Genomic DNA, 24,854 nt, shown 5'->3' with positions numbered 1-24,854 from the left:
CCAGACCATGCGACCACTTTCCTCATCGTAGCCTGAAGGTCTCTTATGCACACGGCCCCTTGTTCTTTTTACGACATCATCAACTGTCTGTTAATATCTTTCTCCCATTCTGGCAGATAAACAGCTTCAGACAAAGAATAAATAGTCAGGAAGCAGCATCTTCTCTCAATGATCAGTTCCAATCTTTTAGCTGCACTTCCTAAATAACTCAAACGTAGATGATGAGCTGCATGTATTCATGGGTTTACAGTCACTCGGTTCCTTCAGTGCATAAAGAAAATGGGGGACAAACTGTCCTCTAAAGTCCAGCTGTGTCCCACTACGATAAATCGAGTCCGTTACTGTGAAGTTGCTGTGTGTTGTGTGGCAAAAATGCAAGGAGAAAGAAGTTGTATGTTTTATTGGGATGCAAACACGGCTTCATAATGACAGGACTTTAACATTCGAAATGAATGAAACATGTTGCAGAACATATAAATAAAAGAAGCTCAGTGTTCACTTAAACTTGTGTTTTTGTGATGTTTCAGTGAGGACACACGACTGAATCAGACACATTTACAGTGAATTTCAAAGAGTCCCAAACTAAAGGTGCGAAGTCAAGCAAAAATAAAGCTATGGAGATAAAAGCACAATCATGAGACGTTGGCTTTATTTAGCTCAGCTGAAGTGAGAAACAGGATGGATTTTGACAAAAATGTGCATAGTTTGAGTGAGGATGTGTTTTGACTAAATGCTGCACAAACACAGCTTTATCTGGAGAAAGTTTGAAAGATTTATTGTCACAAAACCATCAAACTCAATTCCTGATTCTATTCCTGAGGAAAAAACTGCAAACTATCACTTTCAAATGCAAAATATAAAGAAGAAAAGGCTGATTAAGCAACATGTGCAAAAATCTGACGTTTTTCATTCATTATTATAGAAAAAAACTTGTTTGCGGGAAAAGACAGACATTCATCCTCTCCTCGTTTAGTTGGGCCTGATCCAGTCAGGACCAGCTCTGTCCACTCATGTAGTATCCCGCCGGATCGGAGAGGACACACTGGTTCTGCTGGTTGGAGCTGCGGTTTTTGGCGTCGATGAGGAGCAAAGGAGACTGGGAGTAATGGCTGATGATGTCACGAACTGACGGAAAACACTGAACACAGACACACTGGGTTATGATAATGTTTCACTGATGACTAAAAAAATTGAAGATGCAATTTCCGCACCACCACACACATTCACCTTTTTTGTACAGAACTTTTACTGAACGTTTTTTACAGAAAAGCATCTTTTTCTTGTGTAAAATAAATCATTTGTTTGCTGTTAAATGTTTTTGATTCATCTGTGTGATGTCCCAGTCCCACAGTGCCCTTCTTTAGACCACAGTCATCAACCCTGAAACATGTGATACACACAGGGTTCAGCTCTCAGTAGTTTACCTCCTGCGCTTTGAGTCCGGTTCCCAGCATGAACTGCTGGTTCTGCTGTCTGATCTGGATGTTGTAGACTTTGTCCTGGTAGAAGACCATCAGCGTGAAGGGCTGATTGGCCTGCTGTCGGGTGCTGTCCCTCACCAGGTACGCCCCATCCTGAAGACAGAGACAGGACCAGATGTGACGGTTGGACTGAAGCCACAATAAAAAATAATGAAAAACTGCTCGTGTCCAGTCATGAATAATCCCAGTCAGTCCCAGAGGACATGAAGTCCGGTGCCCTGTTGCCCTGGTTTTTTTGCAGGGTGTCCTGAACCTGTGGCACTAGTCTGATCTCCATCTGGGTCTTTTCAGCCAATTCAGCATTTTGAATGGATTTAAATCAGTGCAGGAAAACAGACCTCAGACCTTTTGATTTTAGCATTTCAGTCATATTCTGTAACATGTAGTGAAGCAGACGCCTTAAAACTAAATGAAATAAACAGATTTGTACCAGTAAGTAGCTTCAAGGTTTGATGGATCTGTGTGAAATAGTCCAAACACAAACTGCCTTCATACATTTCATCTACAAAACGTGTCAAACAGCAAAAATAATAATATGAATTGGGACTAATACCATTTTCATATACACACTGTGTAGTATTATCAGGCCTTTCATCAGTTTCACTGCCCTGTGCTGCACTTTTACAGTGTTCAGTAGTTGTATTTAATCAGCATCATTAATTTAGAGGAAGATTTGAGTGTGTTTTACCTTATTGACTCGTTTCAGACCCCCCTCTGCTTGACCTCTAGTCACTTTTCCCACATACCAGACAGGATCCAGCTCCTTAACACATGCACACAAAAAGCAACCTTAAATTTCAGTGTAATCAAATGCAAAAGGTTTTCAGAGCAAAGCATGGACGGTAAACCTCTAAAGTCATTAAAAACCTTAAATTACAGCTGATCAACACTTTGAAAACATCTGGTTTCATTTTGAATCCATTGTGCTGCATCAATGTCCACACATTTATGGACCTCGCTGTACTTTTTGATGATTTCTAATTGGGGAGGGTCGTGTCAGGAAGAACATCCTGCGTAAAAACAGCCAAATCAACATGCGGACAATGATCCGCTGTGCAGAGCCTGAACTCAGGGATAAGCCGAAAGGACAAAAAACAACAAATCAAACACCAGCCCACTGGTTATTTACAGTCCACCAGCAGGTAGACGGGGTCTTTTCCTGTTTGTAGCCTTTGCTGCCATCTTGTGTATGAACAGTGAAGCTGTGAGCTGCTGACTAACACTTCAGACTCACATGAGGAACATGTGCTGCTACACTAGTCACTGTATGTTGTTTGTAGTAGATGTGGACAGATTTTTTTTTAAATAAAGATCCATATAAAGACAAACAAACAGGTGTTTTCTGTGTTCAAACTGTGGATTCTTTGTGAATGTGTGTTGTTACCTGTGTGTACGGTGCAGTTGTGGGTGGTGGAGGTCGGAAGGACTGTCTGCTGTCTGAGCCACTAAAGCTGGCTCTGTGTTCAGCCAGCACTGCTCACACACACACACACACACACACATGCACACACACACACACACACACCATTTCAGAGGAAAATAATGCAGTTTTTCGCTTGACAAGCAAATAAACTATTAACTACAACTACATTTGTTTATTTCGTTTATTAACAGTAAAAACAGACTTTTACATTTTCAGCTACTTCATGCTTTCAAATACTTACTGCACTGCATTTACCTGACAGCTGCAGGTACATGGATTTTGTCTCTTAAGATAATTTGTTTGCACAAATAATGATGAACGAGTGAGAATAAGTGAATGTATCCAAATAAAAATCCTTTTACAGTACAACTTTTTAACTTTAACTAAAGTCTGTGCATGTAAATCTGAATACTGGACTGAACAACACTGATAAACTGAATAAACCTTGTTCTTACCAGACTGCAGTTTGTGAGGCAGAGAGGCAGCAGGAGGGGGGACGTTGGGTGGCAAACTGCAGAGAATAAACTGATTGTTAATAAAAAATGTCAGAAATATTCTATAGAAATGTTTGTGAAACGACTGACAGTATGTGCAGGCCACTACCTGCAATAAATTAAAGTCACTGTCCATTCACCCAAATTATTGTAATATTTCAAAAGTCACCAACGATCTTCTCATGGCCTCAGATAATGGACTCATCTCTATACTTGTTCTGTTAGTGCTGCATTCGATAACATTGATCATAACATTTTATTACAGAGACAGGAACATGAAATTGGGATTAAAGGAACTGATCTAGGTTGGTTTAAATCTTTCAGTTTGTTCATGTTAATGATGAATCCTCCATGCACACAAAGGTTAGCTATGGAGTTCCACAAGGCTCTGTGTTAGGACCAATACTTTTTACTTTATATATGTCTCCTTTAGGCAACATTATTAGAAAACACATAAATCTGTTAATCAAGCTTCAAGCCTACAAGACATAAAGGCCTGGATGTCCAGCAATTTTTTACTTCTAAACTCAGACAAAACTGAAGTCATATTATTTGGGCCCAAAAATCTCAGAAATCTGCTGTCCAACCATATTATTACTCTAGATGGCATAAGTCTGGCCTCCAGTTCTACTGCAAGGAACCTTGAAGTTATTTTTGACCAGGATCTGTCCTTTAACTCACATATAAAACAAATCTCTAGAACAGCCTTGTTCCACCTACGGAACATTGCTAAAATTAGGAGCATCCTGTCTCAAAGTGATGCCAAAAAACTGGTCCACGCATTTGTTACTTCGGGAAGCAGACACCCTCTCTACTTTTAAGTCTAGGCTTAAAACCTTCCTCTTTGATAAAGCATATAGTTAGTTATAGTTATGCTGCTATAGGCTTTGACTGCTGGGGGACCCACCCCCCAATGCACTGAGCTCCTTTCCTCCTCTTGACCATCTCTCCTCTCCTCTCACACCACAATTGTCACCACTGTATGACATTAACTCTGTGTGTTTTCTCCCATATTTGTCTTTGTCCTTCTCTGTCTCCCTCTCTCTGTCCCTTTCTGCAGGTGTCCCCTGCTTTGAAGCTGTGTGTCTTCCAGCGTGAAGCTACTGGTCCTACCAACCTGCCAATGTTTTGTTGTTGCTTTTTTTGCTCTTTTCTTTTCTCTCTTCACTTTCCACTCACCCCAACCGGTCAAGGCAGATGGCCGTCCACCCTGAGCCTGGTTCTGCTGGAGGTTTCTTCTGTTAAAAGGAGTTTTTCCTCTGTACTTTTGCTCCAGGGGGGAATTGTTGGGTTCTGTCTATACATCTTTATAGTCTTGACTTTATTCTGTAAAGTGCCTTAAAATGACTTTGTTGTGAATTGGAACTATATAAATAAAGTTGAATTGAACTGTATCGTAATCCCTCACACTCAAGAAGCAAACAGAAGATTTGAGTAGTAAGAAGCTTTTGAGAAATTGAACAAATCAGGGAAAACTAAGTAGCAAATTTATAGTTTCCTATTGAGACATTGAGGAAAACTGGGCCTTCATCTTATTCATTCATCATCTCAAGACAACTTCCATTTTACTAGTAATCAAACAAAGGATCGGGGTTTATTAAAAATAAAAGAAATGGACAATTATATTTGATCATAAACTTAAATGGTCCTGTACCTGAACTCTGTAGTACTCCACTACCATTTAGATTCATGCATTTAAATGATTATTTCTTCTACTATAGTTAATTACCTGTCTCCCTGGCGTGAAGCGGGCCCAGGGATTCCTGGGCGTGGTGGAAGCCCTTTATTGTGTAGGGGAAAGGTGTTGTGTTTAGCTGCAAGATAGAACCAGAATGTATGTAAAAAAATGTATTTTAAATGTGTAAAAAATGTATTTTAAAAGAGGAAAAATCCAATGAGAGAAATAAAACATGTAAAGCTCACCACCATGTCCCTGCTGGAGAGAGAGAAGAAGAGAAAATGATCAGAGATCAAGTTTCACAAATTCACATCATAACAAAGGTGTCAGAACAGCAACCTAAAAACACATAGATGAAAATGATAACCTACAGAAATGCAGTTTAATAAAATCTAATTTCATGTGTTATGTTTTGTTTTATAAGTTTCTATGCTTTACATGCTTATTATGTTTTATTCTTGGTTTTAATCTGCTTGTGTGGCACTTTGAGATTTGTTAACAAATGTAAAGTGTTTTCTAAATAAAATGAATTATTATTATTATTATAATGTTTTAACAACTCTATTTAAAATGAATGAGGGAGCCAAAACATTAGAGCCACCAACAATTTCTGCAAAATAACCCAGTGTTAAGTGTTCACATCAAAAACTCAACTTCTGAAATAGATATAAGAACGTTAATGCTAATGCTGTGTATTAATACATATATACAATTATAAAAGAACATAAAATGGAATTTACCTCTCTCTTATCATCAAACCTGCAAAACCAAACCAAAATACAAAAACCTGGTTATTATCAAATGACCTAGATAGGTCGGCTGTCATACAGCTGTTTTATGATAAATTAAAATGAACAGAATAATATGAATAATATGAATTTGCTGGGGAAAGGATCTGGTTGGATGAAAGGTTGTATATGGTCTGATAAAAGGTTCCGTGTGCTGACCTGTTGGCAGAAGGCCTGGCTGAGGAGATGGAGTTAGGAGGAAGAGCTGGAGGTTTGGACCAGTTGGGAGGATCAGGGGCATCTGGCTGAGACCTGAATACACAAAGGTTTCTTAGTCTGTTTCTCTGTTTCGTTAGTGTTAATGCACATAACCAGTGACAGACCCACAGCACTTCTGACCAAATTATTAGTTATTAATTAATTAATAACTAATCATGACAAAATCAATACTCACTTCCGACCTTGTGTGACTGGCTGTAAAAAATCAGAAATCAAATGAAAACAGTTATCAGTATGTGCTGGGCTCCGTCCTGCAGTGTGTTGGCTTAAGTAACCGGGTTACAACCCGTCAGGTAAACAAACATTTTCACTTCTAAATTTATAACGTTGTATTTTAAAAAGTGCTTTTTCTAAATCCTATAACAGCTCATCTGCTCATGTAAACACCTGTTCACCCCGATATTTGGGCTCTTGACTCGGTGTAATATTACTGAGGTTTATACGTTAAATAGTTCACAAAAGTAAAATATGGCCTCTTTAATATTTTTAAAGACAAACTTACACGTTCCAATGTGCTGCGCTGAGGTCCTGGGAAAGAGAGAAAACTAAGTAAATAAAATGAACAAATAAAACCTTTTTCTTTTTACAGAGGCAGGTGATATGATATTTAAGAGGCTGATCCTTTAGTTCGTGCAAAAATAATGAATAAAAAACTTCAATTCCGAGATAAATTCCAAAGAAACATTTTGAAAAGAGATTTTAAATATACAATAACTGATCTGCATCTTAATTTTTTGTAGAAATGAATTCATTATTTTCTTACCCTGTGAACTGATGTGTGACACTAAATGTAGGGAAACATGTTCATGAACCACAGTGACTTTAGTTACCTCGGATGGGGGACGGGTTGGGTCTGCCCGGTTTGTTGCTGCGGAAGATCTGTGGCGGCTCCGGAAGAACTGAACAAACACAAACAATGAAAACAGTTGGAATGTGACAGAAAACCTAAGAAGAAACCAGAATCAATAATCAATAAATTAGCCACATGTCAAAGGTGTACAATGCATTTTTAACGGCCTGAGAACAGCGTCAGCTACTCTACAACCTTTGCATCACACTTTCCTTCCTTTACATGATTGTACTTTCACTGTAGTGATTCCATTACAAACAACCATCTGTGGATCCTTCAGTACTGAAGGAAACTTGGCTTCTCTGTTTGGTCATATACTGTATAATGCAAGACGGAACAAACCAAAATGTTAAAGTGCGTCACGATGATAATGAAATGAAAATGGTTAATTACTTTCTGCACATCTGTACAGCTGTTAACAGCTAATTCTGCCGAAAGTAATTAAACATTTTCTTTTGCATTATCTGCCTATTAACAGCTTCGTCCATAAAATGTAAAAGAAAAAAGATACTGAAGAAAACTGGATGAAGATTCTCGGTAAGTTCTGCTGCTTCCGTGAAGTTTGGAAATGATTTTCTGCTTGAATGAGGCTCATAACAGCTGTCAGTTGTAGGTTTTATGGATTCAGTTACTCACGTTTTCCTGTTGGTCGTCCACCACAGTGTGGGGAGGGGTCTCTTCCAGTTGACGGCTCTCGTGACTACACACACACACACACACACACACACACACACACACACACACCGTTGGCATCGAGCACAAACTGATGTCGTGTTTAAAGTCAGTGACTGACAACAAGTTCAGAACCAACTTACGTGCCGAGGAGAGGGAGCAGACAGGGTGGAGGTGGGGGGACGGGGACTCAAGGCAGGTGGGTTGCTTCTGGACTGTACATGGTTATCTACACACCCACACATGCACACACACACACACACACACACACACACAAACACACACACACAGGCTGTGTTATGTGTTGCTCAGTGTAGAAATGTGTCAGATCTGACTGGCTGATTATTTTTTTTATCACTCAACTAAAATGACACAAAAATGCAGATTGGAATAAATGTTACTGAACAACTAGAAGCACAAAAGCAGAAGTGAACGCTCACATTTAGTTTTACATTTTACTGAACCAAAGCTCCAATGGTTTAAACTGCAGAGAAATTAAAAAGAGGTCCAGGACGAGCATGTGAAAAAACTGTTTACTTGAAAAGCTGTAGGAGGCTCCAGCAGCCTGCTGATTTCATTTCCCCGAATCTCTACAACGGAGGCGGTGAGTGAAGGCCCCACTTAACATATGGCAAATTCAACCAGAATTTCCCTTTAAATGACTTCTCAATTATTCACAGTTTGCATTTCTTATTCAAACCAAAGCAAACACTTATTTCCTGCAGCCTCTTGCTACTTAACCCAGGGGCGACAGACTACAGCGGCACTTTACTTTAAGCTCCTCTTCATATATGACGACACTATGTACCACTTAAAATGAGTGAGCAGATAACCAGACAAATGCAGAATTACAAAAATGAAGAAGTTCTCTGGTGCATATCCTGCAAACAGAAGGAGGAGTTCATATTGATATCTGTATCTAAATATCTGTAAGTTATGTGTCGTTCCGTTTCTCATTGTTTTGCACAATTTTTTATTACTGCCATCTACTGTATAATGTATATGTAATTCACATTATATCATTATCTCTTTAAACAAACAAATATGACAAACAAAAACTAGTCCAGTCTTAGCTGCTGATCTGGCTCCCTTCAACTTAAAGAAATGTGGTGCAATCTACATGTAGCAATTCAACAGCAAAATAACTTGCAGATATGCAGCCTGTGTTTGGAATCGATAATCAGGACGCAGGTCCAGTTTGTGTTACCAGTAGCCAGGACTTTATTTTAGAACTAAGTTTCAATTCTGAAATCCAACAGTAGCAAACGATGCAACTACTCCATGTAGGAGACAGTGCTGGATGGAGCTTCAAGAAACGTTTGAAGCCTTTAACCAAACACTTCCAATTACTATATGATACTAGAAAATCAGAAACAAGTTGTTAAGGATAACTTCTCTCTTTTCATGCATTCTACTGCCAACCAACCTGGATCAGCTTTTTCCGTCTGTAGACTTTGTCTAATTAGGTTTGTGCTTTTTAGAGTCTAAATGACTGAAGTTATCGCTCTTTCTCCCATTGTTTCCTCTCTAGCTAAATTTCTTACCTATGTAATCGTCGTCCCCTATGGGACCCTGCCCCCTGCACAGCTTGGGGGGCAGGTCGTCTGGAGGTTCAGTGGGAGGCGGCTCGTAATCATTACCGTCCACGTCCTCATTCGGGGACTCGTAGTCTCCCCCGCTGCCATCCTCATCACCACTAAATGGACTCTCGTAGTCATCATCAAAATCGTCCTCCTGAGGGAGACAAACAGAGACTTAAAGGACTAAAGGTCTGTAAAAACTAAACTAACAAAGCAGCCGGCATTGATTTGAAACCTGGTTTTCATTTATTTTTAAAGTAACTCAGGACATTTACTAACAGTCTACTAACTTTGTTGTTCTGTTTCATACTCTCATTTCCACTCATTTATCTGAAAGCTTTATCTTTCGAGAAATCACTGATAGACGCTGTTTGCTTCTCTTGTGTTTCACTAGTGTCCTAACACACTTCTAACTTTTATTTATCACCTTTCATAGATTATTTCTTAAACTTAAAATCCAGGAACCTTTCAAAGATGTTCAGATGTTTCAGCATTAAACATTAAGTGTTGCAGATTAGTTTGTGTCTGCTGTTAATAAAACCGCTGTTTAGAGTAAAAACTCTAAAACACCACATCCAAAAACAGAGTTTGAGAGAATTTCAGATGAAAATGAAAAGAGACGGAGACATATAAAACAAAACTTACAAACTCGTCCTCTCCCCAACCATGAGCATCAGCATGAGTGTCTGCTGGGAAGAACACAGCTTGATATACTAACATCTATATTTCCTCTATTTAAGACTTTTCTACTCCCAGATAGGTTCATCTGACAGCACAACATAGAGGGAATATCTTAAATACACAGTGACTGTTAAAACTGACCATTTGGTTTATTATTATATCATAGCTTGTCTGAATACTTTTGAGCCCCCACAATTTTATAGAAATTAGTTGCAATTCCTCCACAGTCACAACTATAAAAACTGTGTCACTGTTCAAATAATTATAGACATTAGTGAAAGTCCTTATTCATTGTCAGAGGGGAAATTCAGTGTAGCATCAGCAAATAGTGAGAAAAGATTACATTTGAAACAAAATAAGCAAATAAATGTGGCATTAATAAAAAAAAGAAATAAAAATAGTAAACATGAGCAGTTTAAATCAAAATGACAGGACAAAGAACGAACATAAAGCACATGTGATCAATGTATAAATTAATACTGGAGTAGTGATATAAGAGAATATGACATAGTTCCTACTTGGTTCGTGGTATTTGGGCGTTGATCTGTGATGGAGAAAAAACAACAAAGACAGAAAGAACATTTAACAAAACTTTAGGGATTTAATCAGCATGAATCATTTACTGTTTTGATGAAACACTTTGTTTGCAACATGAACATACTTTTTGCCAAACAGGCCTCTCTTCTCCTCTTTCTTGCTGATTTCATTGCTGATCTTGGAGATCATCCTAATGAGACACAGATATATCAGAGTTCATCTGTTTTCTGACATAAATCCAATTTTTCTTTTCAAATTTTTCATCAGGAGGTCCGTCTAGGTCCCACATTAACTTCACGGGGTAAGTTGGAATCGATTTAAAGCAAGTACAGAGAGAGGGAAAGTAGTATGAAGGACTCAAAGACACACAAAGCAACTAAAGAAATGGACAAAAGATGACAGAGGAGATTTAGAAATAGAAGAAACACAAGTATATCATAAAATATCATGTTGGTGCAGCACTTTTTGAATTTAGTACAATGAAACCACCTGCACACTAAAAGCCAAAAATGTATTAATAACAACGTTTTGGTCCGACCTTGTCAGCCCTCTATATTATAAAAATACTGAGACTCATGGTCTATAGACTCATAGAACTTGCGACCACCAGTTCTCACTCTGGCCAAATACAATCATAACTGCCATTTCAGTAGCTCCTGAGAAGACTGTGTTGCTGACTTTGCTGACTTCTCAAAAGGATCTGTAATGGGGTCCCACAGGGGTCTATCCTGGGCCCTTTACTATTTAAAATATACATAAATATCAATATTATACCTGATTAATATTTTATCGTCCACCTTTATGCAGTGTTTGCTTTATTACAGGTTACTCATCATTTATTAATTAGCATAAGCTGCTGTATCTCTATAAGTCTTGACAGATTTTGCACCATTAGTATAAAAAATAGATTAAATGTTTTATAAATTAAAATAAATAATGTCAGCCCCTTGATGAACAGTGCTGAATATAATTCTGCTCTCTGCCACTTAATGTCAGATTTGAAGCCCAGACTTTGAACGACAAATGTCAGCGTGTTCAGATGTGGAATCAAAGACAAAACAGTTTACAGGTAATCAGAGGGAACTCACGGGGCGTAGGTCTTAGGGAATTTCTGGAGGTCGTTGTCACTCAGATTCTGCAAAACGAAAAGGAGTGTGAACATCGTACGTACAAACGTCAGACCATAGACCTCAACACTTTGGTTCCCTCGCTCATTCTGTCCTTTTCTACCCCCTCACTTTCTTCATGCCCCCTTGTCTTCACAAAATTCCTGTCTACCACCTACCTTTGCCTTTTCATATTTCTCTTAGACAGATAATGGGAGGATTCCCAGGAAGTTTTTGTTTGTGAGCTCACCACAAATCTGGAGCCGCTGATGGAGTTCTTCGTCACCGTCTTATCACAGCCAGTCAGATTTATCTGTGAACACATTCAAAGAGGAGAACGTGGCGTCAGGTTTCTCTTCTCCATCTCTGCTTTTTTCCATCCCTACCTCGTCATCTTCACTCCAAAATGATCAAACAACACAATGTGCTCTGTTATGAAGTTCATGGCTGTCATCACACCTCCTGTATGTTGTAATTACATTTCATCTCAGGTCAAATCATTCTTGGAAAAAGGTTTAGTTAAGGTCTGATCAGCTTTGTGGTTTTCTTGCCCTGGTTTAATTCACCGTACAGTTACAAAAAGTTGATGTTTATTTCCATGAATGTGGGTTTGATCCTTTGACATTTCAGTTAACTGTTGAACAGAAATTTTCCAGAACAACTAAAACTCACATTGCACAACATTTTCTTGTTTTATGAACTGAGTTTAACAAATTTAGATGAGCGTCTATTTTATGTGCATGATACAGTCTTGTATGTATTTGCTTTTCTCTTTGTCAACAATGTTACTGTTATTTGTTTTTATGCTTCTCTATAAACTAAGTGAATTCACCTCCTGACTGTATTAGTGTAGTTTCACAGAAAAACTGGGTTTCACAAACTGAAAGTGTAGAAAAGAGGAGAAGTGAAAACATTTTCCTTTCTACTTATTTAGTTATTTATAAGTGTAATTTGGCTGAATCAAGTTGTGAATTCCAAAAGAATATAAATGAAACGGCTCAATCACTTCACCATATCCCCAGTTACATTCAGTTTGTGTCTCGTGAAACGCCGACACGTAGTAACTAACACACTGTGTACACTGAGCACAGTAACATTAGTTTTACAGTTGCAGTAATGACAATAATGCAAATAAATTCACTTAGGTGGCACACGGGAGGGTTTGTGTCCTCCTCTGTCCTGACCGCTGACAGTGCAACAACACCCAGTGTACTAAGGTTATTCTGTAATATCTCAGCGACTGCAGCACTTTGCTTTACAAACACATTGATTAGGGGATTTGTGGATGAGTCGTGAGATTCTGAGTAAAGGTGAGAAACAGCAGCTCCAGTTGACATTTGTTTGGTCAGAGGGATCAGAAAGAGGATGTCTCGAGACTAAAGTGTGAAACTTGTTACACTGTGATTTTGGACTCTTCAGCTCCGTGTTCACGCACAGCAAACACTGAAAGTAGCTCATTAAGGCTAAAAGTTCCCCAAAAACAGAGCTGTGTCTGACTGCACCGAGCGTTTCTGTCTTATCCGACCCACCGAGCAGCCACAGCTGAGCTGCAGTCTGGATGAAATGTTAAAGTGTCTCTGAAACTGACCAATGTCCAGCATGGACCCTCTTTGTGGCTGCTCTTCATTGTCATTTTGTGTCTCTTTGCAGACACGTCACAAACAGGTTCTGGTCCAAGGAGCCAGTGAACAGTTTTTTTCAGGAATCCATCCTTGATACTAAGACTAAGAAAACTTCTTAACACTCCCTGACTCTGGTCCCCCCTCAGGTGTCCACTACCAATCAGACCCCAGAAGGGACCTTGTTCCAAGACTTAACCACCCCTAGTAAGCATGCGTCTTCCCCAGCTTCAGACTTCTCGGTACATCAATACTATGTTGACTTCTTGGACATAAATTAATTATTAGGTGTAACTGCGATGGACTGTGACAGTTAAATGGTCTCGGACAGAGAGACAACTGTGTGTATGAAGGTCTCACCCTCTTCAGGTATTCTGCCAGCTGCTGTGGGCTCCACCCCATCACTTCCGACCGCGGCGGCACTCGGTCCAAGCTCATCCTGCGTCCTCCTCACTCCCAACTTCCGTCCTGTTAAAGCTTTCTCTTTCTCTAACAAGAGGAAACCACCATCTGACGATCACCTGGAGATTGATTAATTCCTCACCCTCACAGCCTCACGCGGTCTTTTGGAGAGTTCCTTTTCCCGGTCGACCGTCCAGCCCTCGACTGACAGGGAGGCCTCTGTACTCACCGACTCCTTACTGAGAAATGTCAAAAACAAACTTCTCTTAAACTCCAACAGAAAACACAACTGCCAACTGTCTTCAGAAACCTTTACTTCCTCAAACCCTCTCACCACTTTCTAGCTCTCCGAAATGTTTCCCAAGTGAAGAAACCAGAAAGAACAAAAAAGTGCAGGCAGACATGTCACCATGGAACCAAAATGGCTTCCTTCTTTCGTTCTCTCTCTTCCACACTTATGTCTCTCTATCTCTTTGCCTCTGTTTTCTCCCCTCTCTCTTACTTCTTCCCTCTCTCTCTCTGTCTCTGTCTCTCTCTCTCTCTCTCAGAGGAAGTGACTGTGCATTGGGGGGGGTTGATAAAGGCAGCATCATCGTCCTCCTTCCCCCTCCCAGCCTGACCACAGAGCGGAACAGACTGCCGCTGCTGCTGCTGCTGCTGCTGCACCCACTCACTGCAACTGACTGACAAGGTGTTCTAAAAAAAACACAAGTAAGAAACTGAATCTGGATCAGTTTTAGAACTCAGGCTGACACGTGAAGCAACGTTTAACACCGACCCCAGATCAGTTTAACAAAGTTTTGACTGCTGTCGACTGCAGTAACTCTAAAGTCTATATGTGCACATAAACCCTGATGCCAAAAATGTTGATATGCTTTGTAAAATGTAAAATTAAAAAATGCAGTGATTTGAAGGTAATTTAATACCTGGTTTTGATGCTAAATTACACAAAGTCAACATAGCAAATGTTGAAACCGAGAAATTTGATTTCTTTTTGAAAATGATTTGTTCATTTTAAAGCCAGAAACATGTTTTTACAAAGTTGAGACGAGCAACAAAAAACAGGAAAAGTTGAGTAACGCTAAAAAAAAAAAAAAAAAAAAACACCCGGTGTAACATCTCACAGTTAATGAGGTTAAAAGGTCATGATATTGACGTGTTGCCAGATCAGTGTCTTGATTGAATACAAAAAGAGCCTCCCAGAAAAGCTGAGTCCTTCAGGAGTAAGGATGGGACAGGATCCACAAACGCTGTCTCATTCTCTGAGCCTGAGCACATTTAAGGCGAAGCATTTTTATGTATGTTGACATAACTGTTATAAAATGACAACTTTGTGTCCTAACATTTAGCGAGCAGTTCGAAGCACTTGTGAAACATAACACTTGTTAGTTCTGTAGACAGGAAGTGAGGCCAGTGTTTTCAGTGAACTATGATAGGCTCTGAAGCAGCCAAGCAGAAAACCGCCCAAACTCCTTATTTGGTAGTTCCTTGCTCCAGGTAAACTGTGCAAACCAATGGGTGACTTCACACCTCACCTCACTTTATGAACTGTCTGGGGTCGTCCCTTGATAGGAAACTTACATACAAACACACTGGACACCGTTCTTGACGTGATCTGTTTTTTTTTAAACATTATCATTGGAGTCTTAAGTGAGCACGTGCAGTTCTTTTGGCTCCAGTTCCTGCAGGAGCACTGTAATACTGTGTGCTAATTACATTTACTTACACTCAGTCCCATGAAGATGCTAATGCTTTCTGTGACCTTCTGTGACCTTCTGTGCAGAGAACAACTTTCCTGAAACTGTTTACGTAACCTGTACCTTCCAGTGGAGACACAGAAACCACCAGGTAAAAGATTTAACCCGTCTTTTGGAGAATGGCACACCCATGATAAATGCAGAAACCCAGTGGAGTCACAACCACAAGCGCGCAATGAGTCTGCAAGATACAGTGAAAAGGGACTGTAACTGAGCATTCTGCATCGTGTGGTTCCCCCTCTGATGCCACAAAAGCTTGGACTCTTGTCTTCTGGTATCTGGGACCAAGACGTCAGAAAAAGATTCTTTATTTTCTGGAAGTTGCAAGGTGAGGTTGGGACGAGACGGGCGACCCTTGCCCCCCATGTGCATCAGTGAACCTTTGGCACTCGTGACCCTGTTGCAGCAGTTCCCCAGTTTTGTTCCTTGGACCATGTTTGATAGGTACTGACTGCTGCAAACCCGACCCAGTCATCTAGTCAGTTGCTCAGATCCTCACACTGCCCGTATTTTCTGGTTATGTCGACTTGCTGCCGAATATTCTCAGCCACTAATTTAACATCGTAATGAGATAATCGCCTCAGAGTGGAAATTGAGGAGGAAAACTTGGGGAGAAAATCAGGAAGCACGTCTAGTGTAAAAACAGTGCTAAATCAACATGCAGACAAATGATCGGCTGTGGTGACCCTGTTTCTTGTCCTTCACTTGAGGACAAAAATAATCACATCACCAAATATTAGTGATAGTGTTGCTGTGTGTATTTTGAGACTGTTGCAGAAAACCTTCTAAGTAATTCATAAAACAATGACTATATTTTGAGATAAGGCAAAATCTTCCAAACCACTGAGCTTTTTCTAAGAACTGTTGCAGTAGAGTAAAGGTTAGATGTTGCAGTTGACACCACAGTCAGCTCCTGATCGACAGAATAACGTTCCTTCAGAGACAGACAGACACTGACAGACTCCTTTCTCTGAGCAAGCCTGCATCTCTATGCACCGTGCACGTAAACACACACGCAGACTAAATTAACTTTAAGGTCAGGAAACAGTTGGACTGCTGTTTGTTAGAAGTGCACAAGAGCTCAAGCTTCACGTGAGGATGAAACGCGTTGATGGAAACACAGAGGAAACTGTAGACTGCAGTGTTAATTTTTATCCTCACCACATCATTTCCTGTGGGTGCCCAAGACTCCTGAGCATCCACAGAACAGTGCCTCTGCTCCAACCTACAGCTGGGTGCAAAACGTCTGCAGCCCCTTATTTTGAAATGTCAAAACGAGTAAAGCAAAGATTTTTTTCCATCAACGTGATATTTAAGGCACATTCACAATCAAATGTTTTTATTGTCAGACCAAAATGGTCAGAGTGTAAAAAGAATTATAGTAAAATAATGAAAATAATATTGGTGCATCACCAGTGATAAACTAATGAGATTTTTAATTTCTGATAATGATTTGTAAATATTATGTTGAAAACATAGTTTTTACTGTTTTTGCTATTTCAAAATGGATGCAAACTGAGAGCAGCTCTGCAAACAAATTGGTTTATAGAGATTTTTTCTGAATAGACGTCAGACAAAATTATGTCTTCAGGGTTCATATCATGTCTTCATGCCTGTGTTCATATTTCTTCCAGGGTTTAAACGTCATCCAGAACCTCAACCATCAGCTCAGTGATGTTCATCCTGTCTCATGGAGGACATAGAAGTAATATTACTCTCCTAACCTCATTTCTTTTTTAATCTGCCTGACTTTCAGCTCCAGCTCCAGCTTCACAGTTAATTTAACTGATCAAAGGAAAAACTATAATCTCCTTCCTCCTCTGTCAGTCATGGTGGGTGATTCTGAAACTGCGTGTGAAAACATCAGACATTACAAACCAGACCTGATCCTGGTGATTCACATACACTGTCTGGTTGGAGAGGTGCATGCTGGGAGTGCAGAAGTAAAAATAAATACCCACGTGCAGAAGCAGTGGTCACTGAGGATGGTAGCAGCACTGCTGCAGCGTGAAAATGCAAATAAAAAAAAAACTATCAGTTCAGTTTCTGACTCAGTGTCACAGTCTCATTAACTGCGTCAGGACAAGAACCCATACGTTAAACTTATGTGCAGGAAAATATGTAGTTAGATAAATTCAGGATGTTGAGGATCACAGGATGTTCAGTCTGTTAATAATTTGTAATAATTAATAATTACCTCTTAATAATTAATTTTTTAAACTTATTTTTTAGCTTCTTAAAAGGCTCAGTACCCTTTATTTTTCAGGTTGGCAGGCAGTAAGTGATTCATTCAGCATTTATAGGCATCACATTAATATTAGATAAATTGTTAAAAAATTGTAAATTCAAAAATAATAAATTGAAATAATGTTGTTTATATTTGAAAGCCTCAGAGGTTTTCTTCAGTCATCCATCACAACTCCGTGGCTTTACAGATCTTTTGATTTTACTTTTAATAATGAAACACTAAACAAAAAGGATTCAGGGTATTTATTGGACGACTAAAAATAAATCTGTTTGACCATTTTTAATATATTAGATCAATAACCAGGTGGATTTTTGTCTTTTCGAAACAATGTACATTTTTTAATATTGAACATTCCCAGAATTTCCAAAGGTAGAATGGGAGGTAGAGCCTTTAGCTATCAAGCTCCTCTCCTGCGGAACCAGCTCCTGGTTCAGATTCGGGAAGCAGACACCCTCTCTACTTTTAAGTCTCAGCTTAAAACCTTCCTCTTTGATCAAGCATATAGTTAGTTATAGTTATGCTGCTATAGGCTTAGACGGCTGGGGGACCCACCCCCCAATGCACTGAGCTCCTTTCTCCCGTAGTTGTCTTTGTCCTTCTCTGTCCCCCTCTCTCTGTCCCTTTCTGCAGGTGTCCCCCGCTTTGAAGCTGTGTGTTTTCCAGCTTGCAGCTACTGGTCCTACCAACCTGCCCGATGTTTTGTTGCTCTTTTCTTTTTTCTCTTCACTTTCCACTCACCCCAACCCGTCAAGGCAGATGACTGCTCACCCTGAGCCTGGTTCTGCTGGAGGTTTCTTCCGTCAAGGGGGAATAGTTGGGTTCTCCCTATACGTCTTTATAGTCTTGACTTTATTCGTAAAGTGCCTTTGTGAATTGGCACTATATAAATAAAGTTGAATTGAATTGAACATGTAATGAAAATTTTTATTGTTTGGACTAAAGTGTGGAGTTTAGGTTTGTGGCACGACTCTGTTTATAGAATATAAAATGTGAAGGTACTTTAAGCTAAGTTTGCACTCTGCTGCTGCTGTGGTTACAGAATTTGACGATTGACAATAAATATAAATGAGTTTGTCTGATCAAAATATCATTAAACTTTTTTATGGTTGTGTTTAGACTCATATAGCACGTGGTTACAGTTGGGGAAAGACTTTGGCTTAATACAGAAAACGTTACCATTGAATTCACACATCTTTAACATTCAAACCATGAACTTTCTCCTACCTCTACTGCACCGACAGGGTTCATCCAACATTTTAAACCAAACTATTCAATCTCAGCAGCCTACACTTAATTCACATCTTGTTTCATATAAAATCCATTGTGGTTGGGCAGAAAACAAAATCATTAAATAATCATAATAATAAATGCACAGTCCAAATACCATGTGTGACACCAAATCTGTAGGTGCATATACTCAGTCCTTTACTAACAGAAAATGAAGATTTAGGAGATTAGAGTTGCTGTTATTGAGTTGCCTTAGCCTGGTCACTAATCAGCAAAGCATTTCGAGAGAAGAAAACTAACTTCCTCTTCTTCTTCCTGTTGATCACACTTGGTCTCGCACAGCTGCACCAAAAAAAGAAACATCTTTACCCGCAACTGAGAGCAACTACAACCATCAAGATGCCCAAATATCCCACATGAATAAATACACTTTCCTCCTGTCAGCCAGTAAATTACAAATTGAAACTGTAAAATATTCTTGTTTTTATTACAAGTACCTTTTATTTTATCAGGTCATGGATGTCCAAGTCTTTTTTTAAGGGCGACATCATAGTTTTGGACAACACAAACATGAAACACACAATTAGATTTTAGGCCTTACAACATTTAAACTGTGATCCTGTTCAGTTTGACATCTTTATGCATTATAAAAGCTTTTCCTTCACACTTCTGTCTCTATGTTTGGAACTGACAATATACATGTGTCATATAATCTGAGAACATAATTTGAAGGGAAGTGGGTGAGATCAATTCGCAAAGACAAGAGGGGAGTTTTATAAATACAACTGTACTAATGACTCAGCCAAGTCTTAAAGCGCTGTTGTAACCTCATGGATACAGTGCGGCTGCATTCACATATAACAAGTCACCACATTTAGGTAGGAAAGATTCAGGAATCAGACACCTGAGCTTCAGTTTTAGCTTTTTTAGGTTTTCAATGTGTTTAAAGACTTTTAGAACATTAAATGTCTTTCCTTGTCAAAAATGTCAACCACATCTGCAGATTGTCTTTGGATTAGAAGATAATGTACAATTGGTTTTGTTAAACTTTACCATCATCTTGAGTTGTTTGTTGTCTATGAATTTAAACATTTAACGGAGCCATAACATTTGATGGAATACACTGGATTTTGGAGACCACTATGTATGTGGTAATGACCATGATGAAGCTTTACATTTGTTTTATTTACATATAACAAGATAACTTTCGTAAGAAGTGGATTTCACCTTGTTGAGCTTCCAACAGCAGCTTTCCACCATTACCTTAAATCTCATTGCTGCCCATGTGTCTGTTTTTTATTCCAGTTTTGATCAACAACCTATAATTTAGTTTGTTTGATTCATCTAAAATAAAAACTGATCTGTTGTGGGATGGCAACACACTGCAGCGTCAAAACAAATCACAGAAATGGTGCCTGAAGGCATCACAAAGATGAGAGACTGACCTGTTATTCATGGTGCATTCACAGACACAAACAGAAGTTTAGGGGATCATAATGTAAAGATCAACCATAATTCAAATCATAGTCCAATGTTTCCTGTGTTCTGACGAGCCCTGACATGTGGAAATACTCACTTTTGACACCTAAGAAATTCAGTATTATCTTCATGTCAGTTTTGGTTCTTGTATGAAAGGGAAATGATGACAAACTGAAACAGCTGAAAGTGTTTCTAGTAAAGAAAGATTTTTAATTGTTTTATCAGCATGAAACTAAACATGTCAGTTTGGTGATTTATCAACTTAAACTTCAGTTGCAGTTTTGTTGTTTGGTCTCGTTTCTCTCAGGTCTAACCACTTTCCACTCAGCAGCTTCACTGCCGACAGGAAACAAGCTAAAACACTTTGACCCCATGCGCTCAAGCCATCAGAAGTGAAAGTGATGGATAAAACTATCAAAAAGTACATAAAGGGTACATAAAGGTCCAGGACGAAGAACGGGACCACAGCTTACAGAAGCAGGACTCCTTCGTCCTGGGTTTAGAGTCTGGTTCTGGTTCAGCAAAAACCAGCTTCCTGTGCTGGTGCGAGGTTGTCGTCAGTGACTTTTCTTGGAAGAGCCGAAGCCTGAGAAACCCATCACCGCTGCCATCTCGTCGTCCTCCTCAAAGTCCACGTCCCCCTCTGCCCGGCGCTTCCTCTCCTTCTGCTTCTCCTTCTTGTAGGCCTTCGCCTTCTCCTCCTGACAATAACACACAGAGTGCTCGTTTTCTTTTTTTGTGTTGTCCTGACGTGCAGTGAAATTTTCAGTCCTTGTATACACAGGTGTGTCTTCCATGCAACTCATTTTGCCCGAGCCTTCATATCTCTGAACAGATGTTGTGCTGCCTTTCAGGAATATGCGATGAGGCGATTGCAACAATTAATTCAAATTCATCCAATCCCCAAGTGATGGAGTTGAGTTGGATTATGTAAGATTTTTATTTTTTTTTACTATTATTACCATTTTCACTTGCTCTAAATAAAACTGTAATTTACTAATTTTGCCAACAGTAGTCTCCCTCCTCACCTCCTCTCGAAGCTCCTTCATGCGCTCCTCAAAGTCGTACTCTTTCTGCTTCTCCTCCAGCTTCTTTTTGTTCACCTCAAAACGTTTTTTTACCTGATCCAGAGATGAACGCTCAACCCGCATCGACATGCCCAAGTTCCTCTGGTCTGCACATGTATGCAGGCACACACACACACACACACACACACACACACACACACACACACAGTTAGACTGTGTACCAACGCAGAACTAATTCATGATCACGGTCTTGGAGGTGAACTCACGTTTCTTGCCGTTGATGTGATCCAAAAAGTTGATAGAGTCTTTAACCACACAGTCACAGACATTACAATAATAACTGCAACAGAAGAATAATTGCTGATCAGCGTTTTAAAAAATGTACAAGCCAAACATTTGGAAAACTCTACATTATGAATAACATCTGATGGTATAATCTTGACCCACATAAAATTAACAAACTAATTTTTATTTAATGTTTTCCGACATTAAATTTCCTATAGGGTAGATAATATAGGCTTAGTAAAAACATAGTGAAAATAATCCTACTTTGGGCAGATTCTGACAGTCAGTCCACACAGGAGATGTTTAGTCCTCCTGTGTTTCTGACTGAAGAAATATTCTTAATTTTAGTGCAACTGTGTAGTAGTTCTTGGTTTACTCACACTAAGCGTATTTTTACACTTCCTGACGTGTTAGTGCTGTTTTAAAACAAAATTACCACATAACCAACCAGTCATATGAAGACATTTGTGACACATACAAAACATTTACCACAAGAACTTCACTTTGTGATTTTCACAAATGTTCTTGTTGCGCTTCCACACAATCCAGACATGTCTGTATGTCTCTCAGAAGCAAAGATATCAAAATGGTAAACTAAAGTTTGGTCAAGGCTGGCAGACAAACCGAGTCCAATCTCTGTAAATACCAAACAAAGTCTTATATAAGTCTGTACTTATATAAACACATCTGAACTGTCACAAAAAAGTATAATGTTGCCATGGAGCTAAGACAATTTCATAGATTGTTTTCATTTCCAAAGATATCTTTGCTAAATATGCTGTTAGCAGTTGCTGTCGTTCCAGATTTGTATCATTAACACTAAAGCCTCAGATATATTTGCTCCTAATTACACATACTCCCAGGCCACACGTCAGCCTCATGCATTATTTGGAGTTTCGGTTGATGCACGTCATCTGACGTTATACATAGCATTATTCCCACGTATTGCCAGAGCGCAGCATCAAATGATCTCAGCAGCAGCAGCTTTAAAGTTCACAGATAATAAATTTACATATACATTTAGTCATTAGTGGAAAGTGTGCAGGAAAAAATTACCAAGCTTGTCCACAACTACCCACATCAACAAAGCTGTCATTTATTTGTCAATGCCCTTTTCTCAGTGACTTAATTAACCTCTTCCAGTGTTGCCAAGATTCTGTTTAAGGTGAGGAAAAGCAGAAGTTCATAAGAAAAAAAGAAAGCTGAACTCAGAGATCGTCAGCCTCAGGTCTGCCCCCTCATGGCTAACCTTTAAAATCCTCAAGACATACAAAGACTACACAAAGAAGTGTGTGAACACTGATGCCAGTGATGCTGCCATTGTCAAGAGAAGTAAACATTTGGTGACTAAACTACATTAGGTTGGAGAAGAGATGTGCAATTTGTTTTCATTTTGTTGGGAGAAATTATCTTGAGAGAAAAGGACAGATTATGTTGGTTTCATAGTGGATCTGTTCGTACCCGCCCATCTCAGCCTGCGGAGTGGTCTTCGTGATGACGATGGTTTTCCCCAGCTTAGACTCCAGATCCACCTTATAGTCTCTGTGACGCAGGAGGTCCCGCTTGACTGGTGGCGCAATTTTTCCTGGGGGGATATTTGACGGACAGTGAGAAATAAGTTATTCATATTGACTGACGAAATGTGGGTTTTATCTGCCTTATTTTTGCAGTTTCATTCACTATAATACTGCCTCATAATGATTATAAGTGATGAACTACATCCCCAGCTCAGGATGTTGATAAGATGCTGGCATCTGATAGTTGGCTTAATGTGGATCTGGTCTGCAGCTGGAACTAGAAATCCCCAAATTGCGTGAGGAGCATAAACAAACTCATCTGAACCTATATCGTTCTCTCATGCTGTGTTTTTGGTGAAGCAAACATATTTTCTCTTCTCACCATCTCGCCTCTCTCTGTCCCTCTCCTCAGCCAGTCGTTTCTGAGCGAGGGTTTCATACTCATCTTTGTCCCACTTCCGACGGAAGTCATTCTTACTGGACTGGAAGATGAAGAGCAGAAGAAACAGGAAACATCAGTTTCACGTGGAAAACAGCCACAAACATCCTTACATCTAATTTAAAACATATAAGTCAAAACACAACCCCATAATCTATATATACACTTAGTTATATCTCTTTATGATTCTTCACTATTTTTGCCATCTGAGGTTTTGTTTTACCCATGTAATTGGTTTGTGTTGTCTGTAAATATGGCCTTTTCTCACTTTAAAAATGTTTTACGTTCTCGGGATTCTCTAAGAACTAGTCGATGTTCTGGTAGATAACAAAATGTATTCTGAAAGGACTTGACGGCAGGTCTTGTTATTGTTGTTGCTATTGCTAACATTTAGCTTCCTATGTTTTGTTTCAGAAGCACATCACACACCAAAATTATCTTCATGGAAAAATAACAAAAAACGCAGTAACATGTGTACTAATGCCGTAAACGTTGAACTTACATTGTTTTCCATTAGCAATAAAGCTACCGTTAGCTGTTAGCATAAAAAACCCGGATCCAAGCCCTTAAAACTATTTCAAACATGTTTAAATTAAATAAGTCTACGCTTATTGACAGCTTTAATGAACGGAAACCCATTAACCGAAACTAAAATTAAGCGAGAAGCTGTTCATACTTTGTATAAATTAGAAATAACGAAGTCAACCAAGGCACTCACCCCACTACCAGACGCCATCTTGTTTACCTAGTTACAGGAAACTGCTTCTTCTTCTTTTGCTCCTTCTTCTTGTTCTGCTTCTTCTTCTTCTTCTTAGACACGAACCATCGTGGAAGCGACACGGCGCCACCTGTCGTTCACACGTTTTTGTTACTTTAAAATAAGTAAAAGGTGAAAAGGCAAAACAGTACACATGTGATATTTGTCCTACATCTGTACTGTATCCTGCTACAGTATAAATATCTCAAACCTGTACTTAAGTAGGGAACTGAACCTGAGTAAATGTGTTTACTTTTCTGAAGAATCTTGTTTATTTTTACTGCTGGGTGAAAAAAGAAATACCACAGTGTAGAGACACACTGTTAGGAGTAAAAGTCTTTCATCATTCAGTAATAAAAGCATCAGCAAAAACTCGGAATTTGAATAGGAGCAGTAGTAGTATTGGAATATGTTTTTCTTTAGTGAAAATAGTACGACAGGGTAGAAATACTCTACTACTCTTTTGTTAAGTATTATCAGCCATTACTACAATGTACCAATAAGAATATATTTTGAATTAATTATTTCTACCTGCACTCGGAACAGCTCTTAGATACTGTAAAGGTAGTTAAAATTACTATATTTCC

General features: G+C 39.2%; 2 protein-coding genes across 4 annotated transcripts; both read right to left on the bottom strand.

Moving 5' to 3' along the window:
- Positions 1–385: 385 nt before the first annotated feature.
- On the bottom strand, positions 386–14,076 carry lcp2a (lymphocyte cytosolic protein 2a). 3 transcript variants are annotated; one of them, XM_067492641.1, is made up of 22 exons: positions 13,865–14,076; positions 13,489–13,769; positions 11,760–11,822; positions 11,492–11,538; positions 10,528–10,593; positions 10,385–10,410; positions 9,831–9,874; positions 9,246–9,339; positions 7,749–7,834; positions 7,570–7,633; positions 6,914–6,982; positions 6,586–6,611; positions 6,259–6,278; positions 6,024–6,116; positions 5,817–5,835; positions 5,322–5,334; positions 5,128–5,212; positions 3,360–3,415; positions 2,866–2,954; positions 2,170–2,244; positions 1,425–1,574; positions 386–1,138 (listed from the first exon to the last, which is right to left on the bottom strand). In XM_067492641.1, exons 2-22 carry the CDS (start codon positions 13,564–13,566, stop codon positions 989–991), a joined length of 1,413 nt encoding a protein of 470 aa, XP_067348742.1. In that variant the 5' UTR covers positions 13,567–13,769; positions 13,865–14,076; the 3' UTR covers positions 386–988. The 3 variants fall into 3 exon arrangements, with proteins under 3 accessions (XP_067348742.1, XP_067348740.1, XP_067348741.1); XM_067492639.1 differs by having other exon boundaries at positions 9,150–9,339; positions 13,865–14,071; XM_067492640.1 differs by having other exon boundaries at positions 9,150–9,339; positions 9,831–9,871; positions 13,865–14,071.
- A 6,346-nt stretch (positions 14,077–20,422) lies between these two features.
- On the bottom strand, positions 20,423–24,327 carry zmat2 (zinc finger, matrin-type 2). The gene is made up of 6 exons (XM_067492703.1): positions 24,229–24,327; positions 23,454–23,553; positions 23,016–23,139; positions 21,536–21,609; positions 21,270–21,415; positions 20,423–20,942 (listed from the first exon to the last, which is right to left on the bottom strand). Exons 1-6 carry the CDS (start codon positions 24,244–24,246, stop codon positions 20,799–20,801), a joined length of 606 nt encoding a protein of 201 aa, XP_067348804.1. The 5' UTR covers positions 24,247–24,327; the 3' UTR covers positions 20,423–20,798.
- Between the last annotated feature and the right edge of the window lie 527 nt (positions 24,328–24,854).

The sequence above is a fragment of the Channa argus genome, chromosome 22 (genome assembly GCF_033026475.1).
Source record: "Channa argus isolate prfri chromosome 22, Channa argus male v1.0, whole genome shotgun sequence".
NCBI classification, from domain to species: domain Eukaryota; kingdom Metazoa; phylum Chordata; class Actinopteri; order Anabantiformes; family Channidae; genus Channa; species Channa argus.
Note: the sequence above shows the minus strand (reverse complement) of the source record. Positions and strands in the feature narration are given on the sequence as shown.

Excerpts from the sequence above, each read along its gene's own strand:
- lcp2a (XM_067492639.1), bottom strand. The coding sequence starts at position 13,566 with ATGAGCTTGGACCGAGTGCCGCCGCGGTCGGAAGTGATGGGGTGGAGC. Across the intron at positions 9,340-9,830 it reads GTTGGGGAGAGGACGAGTTT|GAGGACGATTTTGATGATGA; the intron begins GTAAGTTTTGTT and ends TGTCTCCCTCAG. Across the intron at positions 6,279-6,585 it reads AGCGCAGCACATTGGAACGT|CCAGTCACACAAGGTCGGAA; the intron begins GTAAGTTTGTCT and ends GATTTTTTACAG.
- zmat2 (XM_067492703.1), bottom strand. Across the intron at positions 21,416-21,535 it reads TCACATCAACGGCAAGAAAC|ACCAGAGGAACTTGGGCATG; the intron begins GTGAGTTCACCT and ends ATACATGTGCAG. Across the intron at positions 20,943-21,269 it reads TGAAGGAGCTTCGAGAGGAG|GAGGAGAAGGCGAAGGCCTA; the intron begins GTGAGGAGGGAG and ends TGTTATTGTCAG.